Genomic DNA, 12,196 nt, shown 5'->3' on the forward strand with positions numbered 1-12,196 from the left:
CTCCCTCCTCCACCTCCTTCTCCCCAGCTGCCCTGCACCTTCCCCCCTCTGCCACCGCCTCCTCTACCTCCTCTGTCCCCATGTCCGCCTCCTCTCTCATATCCTCCTCGGCCACCTTGGTTGTAGTGATCGTAGCCCCCCCTGCCACCTCCGTGCCCACCCCCACCATAGTGTCCTCCGCCTTGGGGAGCGTCCTGACGCTTCTGCCAGGAGGGCATCTCTGGAGGAGGAGGCTCGATCTCACAGGGTCGGCCTCCCCTGTCTGGCACTCGGCCCATTAGAACCTGGAAAAAGGACAAACAATCAAACACAAATGTTCAAAAGAATCCTGGTGTTTGGATGAGCTTCAGTTACTGGCAGTGTGACAGTACACAATGTATCAAGGGCCATCAGTCTTTTCATGAGATCGACCTTTAACCACCAAAATCTTACCAATTTATTGTTGAGTCTAAGAGGACATTTGTGCCAAACTTGAAGTATTCCCTCAAAGTGGTCTTTGCAAATGCTCTTGTCTTTTTACTGCATTACACCAACTTGCTTGCCTCTCCGGAGCATTCCTGCTCCCTTGTTTCGTAGTTTTCCAGGATCTTGGCTGCAATCTTGGCTGCGCCTGGATCGTGGTAATGGCTGTACTGATGCTGTGACCCTGCCTTTGGCTGTGCTCGTGCTGTGGCTGTACTGATGCTGTACCTCTGGCTCGCCTGGATCATAGTCTTGGTTGTGCTATGGTCCTGTCAGAGGCTGCGCCTGTGTCATGGGCCTTGGTTGCGCAGATGCTGTGATCCTGCTCAACGTGACCTTCTACTGCCATTATTATGCATCATGCATCCACTATTAAGATATGCATGGGACTCTTATCAACACCTACGATATTTGCATGTAACATCACATGCTATCAGAGTGCATTTAGTAATTTTACATCACTATTGTTACATGGTATGCTATTGTTACCATTACTGCTTTGCATCTCTCTCATTCTCTTTCCTCTTTGTCATTACTGTAATTTAATTGTACGATAATATATATATATATATAATTTACGACATCTATTGCACGTCTGTCCGTCCTGGAGTTTTTCCTTAGGTGATGTGAGGGTCTAAGGGGCAGAGGGATGTCGTATGCTGTAAAGCCCTCTGAGGCAAACTGTGATTTGTGATGATCGGCTTTATAAATAAAATGTAATTGAATAAAGATATTGCATTCATGAGAATGAGACAGACACACACAATGACCCCGACCTTTGACCTCTAAAATCTAATCAGTTCATCTTTGAGTCCAAGTGGATGTTTGTGCCAAATTTAAGGAAATTCCCTTTAATTGTTTTTGAAATACTGTGTTAATATGAGAATAAGACAGATGAAAGGTCACATAGGAAGGTTTTCAAGTCCTTCAGATTATGCAAATTGAATCTGCGAATATAAAATGCACCTAATGGAAACACGTCAATTAAAAAATTAATTCTTTCACAAGACAAAGAAATTATGGTGATATTAGATTCAAAGCAGCTATGAAAGAAGCATTAATTCATCACATAACTCTTCATCAGTTGAGTGGATCATCCAGAAATTTTGAATCCACAATTCCTCTATGAAATCGTGCACCATCACCTCCCAGAAATCCCTACTACGTTGTCGCTTCCACGTATAAGGGAACTTGCCTTTCCGTTATCACTCCATAACATGCCTACGTGGCCTTGGATTGGAAATAATGACGGCTAGCAATAAAACTGCTAATGTTTTGAATATCCATTGCCATGATCTTGGAATGTTATCACCAGAGGGGAAGTCACAGAACATCACTCAGTGGTAACAGAAAATATCGCTTAAGTTTTGCACAAATCTGTGATGGAAACCCGCCTAATGATGGTGACCTTTGACCACTAAAGTCTGTTCAGTTCATACTAGAGTCCAAGTCGAAGCGAAGTCTCCAAGGTGAGATTAAGATTTCGGGTTCACTAGAATAGGACTGATGGACGACCCATAAACATAATACCTCTGGCTATGGCCATCACTGGTGCAGAGGCATAAACACTGTGTAAGAATGATCTCTGATATAAGATAAAACAGTTGGGACTGCACTGTTTAACCTACCTTATTAATGGCACAAGCAGTCTTCTCTCTTATCTTGCCACTACTTGTCCGCAGGATCTTGGAGAAGTCTTGTCGGGCAGCGAGGAGGTGGGCGACGGAGATTTTACTTTGGGTGCCAAGAGCAGAACGTAGTGGCTGGTAAACTTTGGCCAACTTTTCAGTGTGCGTCTGTAACGAGACAGACAAGAGGAAGTCCGGTTCATTTTTAGAAAGCTGTAAAAAAAGCCAGATAAAGTCAGATATTGTATATATTTACAGTGTGTGGTTTGCAGAGATAATTGGTTTCCCTTGAAACATGAATGTCAATCATCATGAACATTTATTTTTGTTCTATTGTGTCATGTAGTACATTTTGGATGGAAGATTTTAATGGTATTGCACAAAAATAAAACATTAATTTATTTTGCAGCAGCATCTGGTAGCAGAGGCACAGCTACTGGAGTTTTCCCATCATGCTCGACACATGTATTTGAACAAAAACTGCTGAGAGGCCTGAGAGGACAATCAAAGCCATCAAAGCATAAAAACCATGCATTGTATTATTTCTGGGTGTCATTCTGCGCTTTCCTTTGGAATTTGTCATTTTTACTTTTTTCCTCCAGATTACATCATTTTTACCATATTTGGCATATGGAGAAAATACATACTATTTTCACTAGGTGCTCTGCCACGATCAATGTTGCTGCTAATCATTGACATATCCCAGGCTGTCATCATAAAAAAAAATCTACTTTGCATGTAGTATATTGAAAATAATTCTTTTTTTGTGTTTTTTTCTTTTTTCATTTAAAAACATAGGGACATCCTGACAAAACCTGGCATTTAAAGGGTTAAAAATCTGAAAATTAATGAATATTTGATAATTACGATTAGGGCTGATTCTGGTTAAAAATTAAGTCAATCCAAGCAGAAAATCAGATTAATGTATAATATTTTTTAATGCCTGTTTTTGAAAAGCGCATTGAGTATGCAGAGCAATACAAGTGTGTGTAATATTAAAATGGGCCCAAAGGGTTAATGTCATACTGGTGTGTCTGGGCCAATTTTTAAAGAAAACGATGCTTGAAGATGCTTGAAGTTGGGTTATCATGTATCATTGTATCCATGCTTCCCCACTTGCATATTTTCCTTGGGTCTAAGCCCCACCCACCAGGGATGAATGGAGAGATGCAAGGAAACCACGAAAGGAGAGAGGAAATGAGCACAGATGCTTTTAAGAGACATGAGATGTTTCCTTTGAAGCCTCTTGTGAAGCAATGACCGTTTCTGATGATGGCAGCAGCTGATCAGCTGATTGGGCCGCTGCTGGAAGTTTGGGTGCACTAAGCATAATGTGAAGCTAACATAGAACAGAGGAAAAGCCACAAAACTTTACAAACTCTGCATATATGTTCCACTACAGCTGAACTGTAGAACAGGCATTTTTCAGCAGCTGCTCTGCAGAGAAACTGCATCACCTGCTGCCAGGTCATTAATGACGTTATCATATGATTATATGACAGATTCTGAAAGAGTTCTGTACCAATGACAGCAACCACTGATGTTTCTGTCTCACTGATGAACGCAGGTATGTTTCAATGAGCTTAAGTGTCAAAAAAACGTCGCTCTGCAGAGGCAACAGACTGTATAGCCTGAAGCAACTATAATAATATTAACCAAAAATGGAGCTGGTGCTGCAGCTGCTGTTTCACTGAACCAGCGACAGTGTTGTGTCTGAAAGGGCCTTCACTGAGAGACTTAATACAATACTTTACAGTTGATGATGATGATGATATTGGGTTAGGGCTGTAATGGTGCACCCTCTGGTACTGGTGCCATACGCACAGCGTGTAATGGCGTACGCATAGCAGCAGCACTGCAGCTGACCACAACTGGATCAGCTGTCAGTCGCCAACCGCTGCAGAGACTTTTGATAGAGTTGATGTCACATCTACACTAACAGATAAATAATATAAAATAATAAAAGCCTAATAATACAGGTAGAGTTCAGCCTGTCAGTGGCACAGCAGCAGAGTTTCTCTGTTTAACAAACACCCGCACATAATCTGCACTCTGTATTCATACTGTACCGCTTAGGGTCGCAGAACGCTGTTCATTATTGGCATCTGCAGGCTCTAACCCAGAATGTTAATCTCGATGATCAGGGATAAACAGCCTCACGTGTGACTAAATATAAATGAGAGTAAAAAGTGTTTCCTGCTGACAGACAGACTCTCAGACTTTAACTGTCTCCATTTTTAAGACAGATGGAGCAAATCGATCGTGAAAACATAAATGAAGACAGTTGTTTTTGGCCCTTTTGTTGTTCTGGTTTTTGGATAGGGAATCAGGAGATAAATGATAAATATTGATAAATAAATATCAAAAAATATCAAACTCAGGAGTGATAAACTTGAGTCTTCACTCCAGTGGGAAACTGTCAATCAATAACTGACTGGGGTGTGTTGACCGATAAAAGACTTCCGTAAAGACGGCTCTCGAGTGTCCTTGCTCATCGCTTCTCAGAGGTCCCTCCTTGATTCTCGATCCTTGATCCTTGGCACAAATAAACGCTTTGGTACGTCCTTCAAGATGGCACATCAAGACCGACTTCCGATCCACGCGAGGATTGAGCAGCGAGGAAATGAAAAATAAGAGACTTGGGATCCGGCCCCACTGTTAACAAAGCTTCATCAGTGCAGTATGGCCTTTTCAGATTCAGGAAGACTCAAAGTTTGCACGTACCTTTGCTCTGTCAGACCAACCAAAGGACTGCACTGTCACATCCAGACGCTTCAACAACATTTTTCTTCTCACTTCATACTCATTTACAAGTGCTTGGTTTATAGCTTCAATTTTTTCCTGGTAAAATTAGGAAAATGGAAAAGAGAAAATCCATTTACTGTCATTCATTTATGCAGTGACATTGTGTGTCAACATGTATGCAACATGTACAGAAAGACTTTATCCTGAATATGATCAGAGCTGGGAGACATCCATAAACAGATGATTCAGATCCATTGAAATGTTCAGTATTTACCATGTGCACAGGTCCCAGGGGCTTCTTCATCAGAGGCTCTCCTACGTGGTTTGGCGGAGCTCTACTGATGGCTTCTTTCAGCTGTTGGACAAAATTGTGACAAAATACGACAATGTGTGTATTATAAGTGTATACATAAACATTTAGAAATAGGAGCTCCGCAGCTCTGAAGACTCTTCCAATGAGAAATCAGTTTCATTTGTGTATGTCCACACAAGATTTTAAGCTGATACAAGGTAAAAGAAGTACATATCTCTTAGCAACAGTAGAAATAACCCACGGATGCATAATATTGTTTTTTTGCCAATATTTGGTCCATAAGCAATACCTGATATCAATATATCTACTTTTATCCCACCTAACTGTAGTAATCATCAAGTCTCTTCCGTAGTGGAATTAACATCATATTCTGCATACTGTTGTAATGATGGCCCACCAGCAGATGGAGACATAAAATACAATGCTTTTCACTGCATGTAATATTCATTCATTGTGCAAAATAAGGAAAATACTTCAACTTAGGGTCGATGTTAATAAAAAAAAAAAAAAAAACAACATATTGGTTTGTGATATTGGCAGAAATAAGCATTTTGGCCGGTTCTGATATTTTATTTTAAAGCCAATATCTGCCGATGCTGATTTTATCATGCATCCCTAAAATAACTGCGTGTGGTCTCCTGTTGACTCACTGCAGCAAAAAATCAAAAAATCAGCCAAGTTGGCTAAACTGCCACTTATACAGTTTGATGATGAATTTGTTTATGAATTTGCACTGTCAATTTAATCTTACACTGTAAAAATAAATAAATAAATAATTAGATGCTGGGGCGGCACTTGGCACATATAATATGATGTGCTGCTGTAGTGACAGCCATGTGTTTTCAGCTTCATTAAAAAAAAAGTGCAGGTGTTTGCAGCTGTTTATTCAAACAATCCACAGATTTACTGTAGGGAAAACATTACAGTCTTATTGCTCTGAGATTGTCCAGGTTGTGTTTTTGTGTAACTATTGTCAAGCAACTTGAAGTGCAGGTTTAAAGTTTAAAAGGGGGCACGACATGGAAAAGGTCTTATGAATATAGTATTTCCCTGTTTTGTTTTTTTTTTTTCCTCTAGACATTTTGCCCCAGCTTTTATTTATTTATTTTTTAAATGTCTAAATCTACCAGTTTCTTGCAATTTGTTCAATATTTCTCACCAGGTTATCTGTTGCCTTTTTCCCTATGTTTTTGAAAGAAATTGCACCAATTTGCTCAGGATTTAAAGGTTGAAATACGTGTGAAAGGCGTTTAACAGCAGCACAAGGAAAGTAAGGTCCCTGTTGAGATTTTCTTGTCAGAGTACATGATGTCTGTGTGGCAGCAGACAAACTGACCTTCTTCTCAATTCCACTGAAGAACTGGAACATGGTGATGTTGGCTGGAGGCTTGGACATGCCCAGAGCCATGCAGATGCCCTTCAGCTCCTGGAACATGGGGCTGCCTGACTCTTGGCTTTTCTTTTCCGGCTTATGAACCCGGATCATCCTTGATGCCTCCAGCTCTGACACCAGGAAAGCTGGGAGAAAAAGAGGACTGCTTACATTTGAATCACAAGAAAAGTTTAATTTCTAACAGAAGTTGGTCTACTCAGGTGTTTTTTTAGATATATCTGATTACACATCTGCTCAGGTGGAGGTTGGGTACAGCTATGATGAGTTGATCCCAACTTTGTGACCTTAAAGTACAGTTACAACAAACCTGACCTGCATTCAGCCCTGAAAAGGGATATGATTGCAAGGTTCTGACATGGCCAATCCTTATGGAATTTAGTATTAAACATGGTGATGGATTGAAAAAAAAAAGCCATGATGAATTCCACCTGTGCTACATTCACAGACCTACAATAGTGCCCAAATTTGTCATCAGTTCCCATCACACACAGATGCTAATTCTGTGGGAAACAATGCTTTCCTCAATAACAGATTTCAGGTTGGTTTTTAAACTGAGATGTTGCACTGAGCTGTGATCTTACTAAGGAGCAGCAGACAGTCGGTCCTCTTTAGGAACCTCTGGGTGATGTCTCCGCTGGTGAGGACAGAGTATGGACAGGCGAGCTCTGAGAGCAGGCCGCTCATCTCCAGTTGGAAACCCTCCGCCTCGCTCGGACCTGGAAGGGAACAAGGCCACACACAACACACAATGACACAAGACAGAAACACAGGCTGGTTGAGTGTCACTCATAACCAGCCCCATCAACAGTTAGAGTAGTTGTTGTTTTAGCCGCAGCTTGGCAGACCTCAAACACTCACTGCTCAATTTGTGACAACATTCAGTGTGTTTACATATTAATAACCTGTTTATGATCTGGTTTTTGTGTGTCCTGTTTGTGTTTGAACATGTACACAACCTATCCAGAAACCTGGCTAAGCCCACCATGCTGGCTGGAGTACTCCAAAATACGCCAAGATACTGTTGCATGTTTACACCTTATCCAGTTTTTTAAGATATATATATATATATATATATATATATATATATATATATATATATATATATATATATATATACACACACACACACATATATATACACACACACATAACTTAGATATGATTATCAAATACTTGTGACAGGATATGCAATGGAGGCAGAAAGAATACTTTACAGTTTATAGGGCTGGGTATTATCAAGAACCTCACAATTCAATTCAATTTCGATTCATTGGGTCACGATTCGATTCGAAATTATACTGATTCGATATTATTAGTCGTTAAACAAAAATTAAAAACTAAAATAAATTTAAAGTACAGAAAAGTGCACATTTTTGCCTGAGCCAAACTTAATAAAAGTAATATATATATATATATATATATATATATGCAGGATTTGTCAACCTGTATTTGTGTGTGATCCACAGCTTTAGCGTTAGTAATGGGTTGCAAAACATCTGGGGATCAAATGGTTACGTAGGTTCATCGTATTGTTGCAGTGTTTTAACACTGACTCACAAGGCTCACACACAACGTAACTACTATCAACTTTGTGTATCCAAACGTCGGCTTTTAATGTTGTCTGCGCTGATACCTCGCACCACTGTCGCCATTTTAACTCATTGAGTGCCATTGACGTATATATACGTCACTCAAAAGCCAACGCTTGAGTGCCATTGAGGGATATATATGTCAACGTGTATTTTTAGCGACTGGCACAGGGGGGCGCTCTCACGCTACCTGTGTGTAATTGTGGCGCTGCTGGGATTCGTAGTTGTAGTGCAAAAGATGGAGGTATAATAGGAATAATGAAATAGGACTCCGGTTCTATTTTGTGGGTTTTCTCTCTCTGAACTGGGGCCATGATTTGTTGCATTGTACTGTACATATTTCTTTTACAATAAAATAACATTTGTAATACAATTTTCAGATGTCTTTTATTTCATTGAAGGCAAATTATAGCATTCAAATCACTGTTTTGCTTGACAGATTCCCTTTCGCAAAAATGCATTTTTCTCAGCTTTCTAGAAAAAAAGTGATCTTTTTGATGAAACTAGCCTCTATTCAACTTCAGATAAATCAAGAATGGAACAAGGTGCAAACCAACGTTTTTTCCATGACGAAAAAGAGAGTTTCTTCTTTCATTTAAGCTATTCAGTGTTTTCAGAGTCTTTGTAAAAATATTCTGTGGGTCTTGAAAGTTGACTCAGAATGGCCAGAAAATCTGGCACAAGCCACTGTCCATTATATAAAAGGGCTGGCACTCAATGAGTTAATGAATAAACAACAGCCCTGCTTGACCCCTGAACAACGCCAATCACACTGCCCCCACGGGAGCGTCATTAAGGCGGAAATAATCGATTTCCGGATTTTATGAATCAATATTGAATTGGCAAAATCATATTTCAATGCATTGATGAATCGATTGTTTCACACGGCCCTAACAGTGTAATTAAAATGACATCACTGCACTGAAACAGCAAACTTAATTGGGAATTTTAAATGCTAAATTACTCTAAGCATATTTTTGTGCATTATATTGTGTTAAAAATAAAGTTTTCATTTTATGCATATCAGACAACGTAGCTGATACTGATATGTCTGTGATGGGTCAATATTGGCTGATAAAATCAGCTGACCGATATATCAGTCGGGCTCTAGAAGAAACACAGTTTTGCCTTTCAGTGATGAGAGAAGCTGCAGATCTTCATCCACTTCATCCCCCTGTGTCAGGTATGTCCAAAGTCCAGCTGGAGGGACAGTTGTGGCCCTGAGACAAATTTTTAAGGGCCAGTTGTTTGTCACATGACCGGCCACACAATATGAGTTAATTAAGCAAGATCACTTATTTTTCCATTTTCAGCTCATGGCAAGACAATCAAATAGTTGTAGAAATGCACCAAGTAAGAACTACTAGGCAGACCTATGTTTTCAAGACATTAAACAAGCAAGCAAGAAGCTTAACAGCATCGGCAGCGAGGGCCACCACTCTCAGGAGCGCTGGAAAGTTAAATACATTTTAAATAGAGTTTGAAAGAGTTGCATTTTATTAATCTGTATGTTAGCTGGGGATTACTGGAACAGTAACTAGTCAAATTTTGCGACCAGAGCAACTTGCAAATATTAGTAATATCTGAACTGGAGAGCTGTTAGTTTGATGCCCATTCACAGTGAATGAATCCTCACAGTTAAAGGCACTGTGGCATCAACACTTGTGGCCTGAGATGAGCGTGGTCCTTAAGAATAAAAGCACCACTGCTTTGATTTATTTAATTATAATACTTCAAAAAATGTCATTTTATAAAATACTTTCACTTCCTTATAATCATATTTTATTAAATATTATTAAAGCAGTGTATATAACTTAATTATGTGACAGTAGCTTCTTTATTATATGACAGTAGCCTTTTTCTTCATGGTCGCAAAACGTATCTAAACAGTCACCGTCTGGAGCTCTGCAAAAAGCCCTGCTATATATGTGTGTGTGTGTGTGTGTGTGTGTGACACAGCCGGAGAGAGAATGATGGTGGACAGGCTCAGAGCAGACAGCTGTTGATGATCTACGCAGAGAGGAAATGATCGTTGTCGGTTTGTTTTTGTAACGCTCACGGTGTCTGCACACACAGACTGCAGTAATCAGTGACAGGGTTACTAGTATTTGTCGTAACTGTGGGAGTATAAATGACCTGATTTCTCTGTGCTTGTGTAAAAACCATATCCTGAATCTGGTCAGAACCAGGATAAATTTCATAAACATGTTATTCATGTCAATATAAACACACTCTGTCCAAATGTCTATTTATCAAAAACTTGACAATCTAACCAAACAATGGCACTATAGACTGGAGTATATATGTAATTTTTCATTTTTCTGCCATCATCATCAGCCTTCAGCTTGCAAGGTAATGAAATGATACCGGTAGAACCATTTGATGTCCAACTCTTTTGTCACCAAACAATATGTTGTATTCACTTTGCAACCATACTGGACAGTGATGGATATGTCTTACAGTTAGTGGCGTGGACATTCTCCTCCAGCTTGCAGTAGAGTCTCAGCTCTGACACTATCCAGGCACAGAGCTTAGTGAACTCGGGTGAAGCTGCCCCTCCGCTCACAGCTCCTTCCAGAGCTCCATCCTCCAACAGAGGGCCTTGGTACCTGCAGTGACACACACACCAACCACAGTGGCATCATAAGCACTGTGGTTTTGTTTGACTCCCATCACCATCAAACCCCACTATGAAATCTGCTTATTTAATAGAGTCTTCACTGGTTAGTTAACAAAGGGAAATGTTAAGGGACAGTTTGGATTTTTTTAACTTGATTGTATGGAGTACTTATCCACAGACAGTGTGTTAGCTACAGCAGATGTCACTCGGCATGACCCAAATTTGGAGAAGCAGGGTAGCGTCTGGCACAGAAGCTAAGCAATGGACAGCTGTGGAAGGGGTCAGCACCAGACCACCAGACTCTATTGAGAAAAACAGTCATTCAGCTCACTGAACACAGGTTCTGCTGGTCTCAGTTAGTTTACGTTGTTGTGTGACTTTGGTGAACGTGAACTAACCCTTTTAAACGCCAAAGTTACACAATAACAAAAACAACCTAACTGTTTGAGGCAGCGGCAGACCGGCAGCTCCTGTGGTCAGTGATGTTAAATCAGTGTTTTTCTCTGTGGAGTCTGCTTTGACAGAGAGCAATACAATAACTTCATTTTCTTGTTGGAAATCACTGTCTGACATTATAGGTAAAGCAGTGAAAACACCCTCAATAAAGTATACACTCATGCTGACATTGATATTTTTAGGAGGGTTTTTTTTTAGGTGGCTAATACGTTTTGTAACTGGCCCCTCCTCAACAGTAGATTGCTTAGCTTCCATCTCAGAGTCCAGCCTGTTTTTCCAAATTGGAGGCATGATGACTGACATCTACTGTTAGTAATAGAATGTCTATTGATAAGCAACCCATAAAAAAAACACTTCAAAAAAATCCGAACTATCCCTTTAACAAAAGGAAACTGTGGTTAGCGTGCATTTCTTGCAGCACAGAAATGGGCTCAAGACCGTGACTGACTTGGGAGAAGCTACAAGATATTTCAGCGACGACATCAACCAAGAAAGACTTATTGAATAATGGTGTATGTTAATAAAGTGGGTGTGAGCAGGTTAACACAGAGGAATGTGTTGGCGTCCTGATGAGCAGAATCAGGGAGCAGCCTGCTGACGCAGCTTGTGGCACAACAAGCAAAATCACCCTCAGCTTTATGAATACCGGTACTTATATGGATATGGCTCACAGAAATGGGCCTAGCAATTAAAAAAAGAATCCACCAACGTCTGGTTAACCGAAACAATAGCACGTACGTCGTTTTCCTAAAAACAAGCTAACGTTACTGGAACGTTAAAGCGCAGGCTAAAATAGGAAAGACTGGCTGCTTATCGGAATGTCAGCTTTCACACATTATCACCATACAGCAGACAGTTTTTAACTTACCCTAAATCTTCCAGAGAGACAAGAATGTCATTCTCCATCCCAACAATCTCTAGTTAGGCTCTAAAAACTTGTATTACCGTGTTCACATTAGCCAGCTCAGCTTATACACGTTTTACTTCTGA

The 12,196-nt window shown here is 40.2% G+C and overlaps 1 protein-coding gene across 1 annotated transcript in view; it reads right to left on the reverse strand.

Moving 5' to 3' along the window:
- fam98a (family with sequence similarity 98 member A) overlaps positions 1 to 12,196 on the reverse strand; it is a 13,819-nt gene extending 1,623 nt beyond the window's left edge. Inside the window, exons 1-8 of the mRNA XM_042502300.1 lie at positions 12,075 to 12,196; positions 10,591 to 10,739; positions 7,123 to 7,257; positions 6,485 to 6,666; positions 5,110 to 5,190; positions 4,815 to 4,931; positions 2,091 to 2,258; positions 1 to 284 (exon numbers count right to left, since the gene is read on the reverse strand). The exon at positions 1 to 284 is cut by the window's left edge and continues 1,623 nt beyond it. Coding sequence (XP_042358234.1) covers positions 1 to 284; positions 2,091 to 2,258; positions 4,815 to 4,931; positions 5,110 to 5,190; positions 6,485 to 6,666; positions 7,123 to 7,257; positions 10,591 to 10,739; positions 12,075 to 12,112 — 1,154 coding nt within the window. The 5' untranslated portion in view covers positions 12,113 to 12,196. The remainder of the gene's footprint in view (positions 285 to 2,090; positions 2,259 to 4,814; positions 4,932 to 5,109; positions 5,191 to 6,484; positions 6,667 to 7,122; positions 7,258 to 10,590; positions 10,740 to 12,074) is intronic.

The sequence above is a fragment of the Plectropomus leopardus genome, chromosome 15, assembly GCF_008729295.1.
Source record: "Plectropomus leopardus isolate mb chromosome 15, YSFRI_Pleo_2.0, whole genome shotgun sequence".
In the NCBI taxonomy this organism is placed as follows: Eukaryota; Metazoa; Chordata; class Actinopteri; order Perciformes; family Serranidae; genus Plectropomus; species Plectropomus leopardus.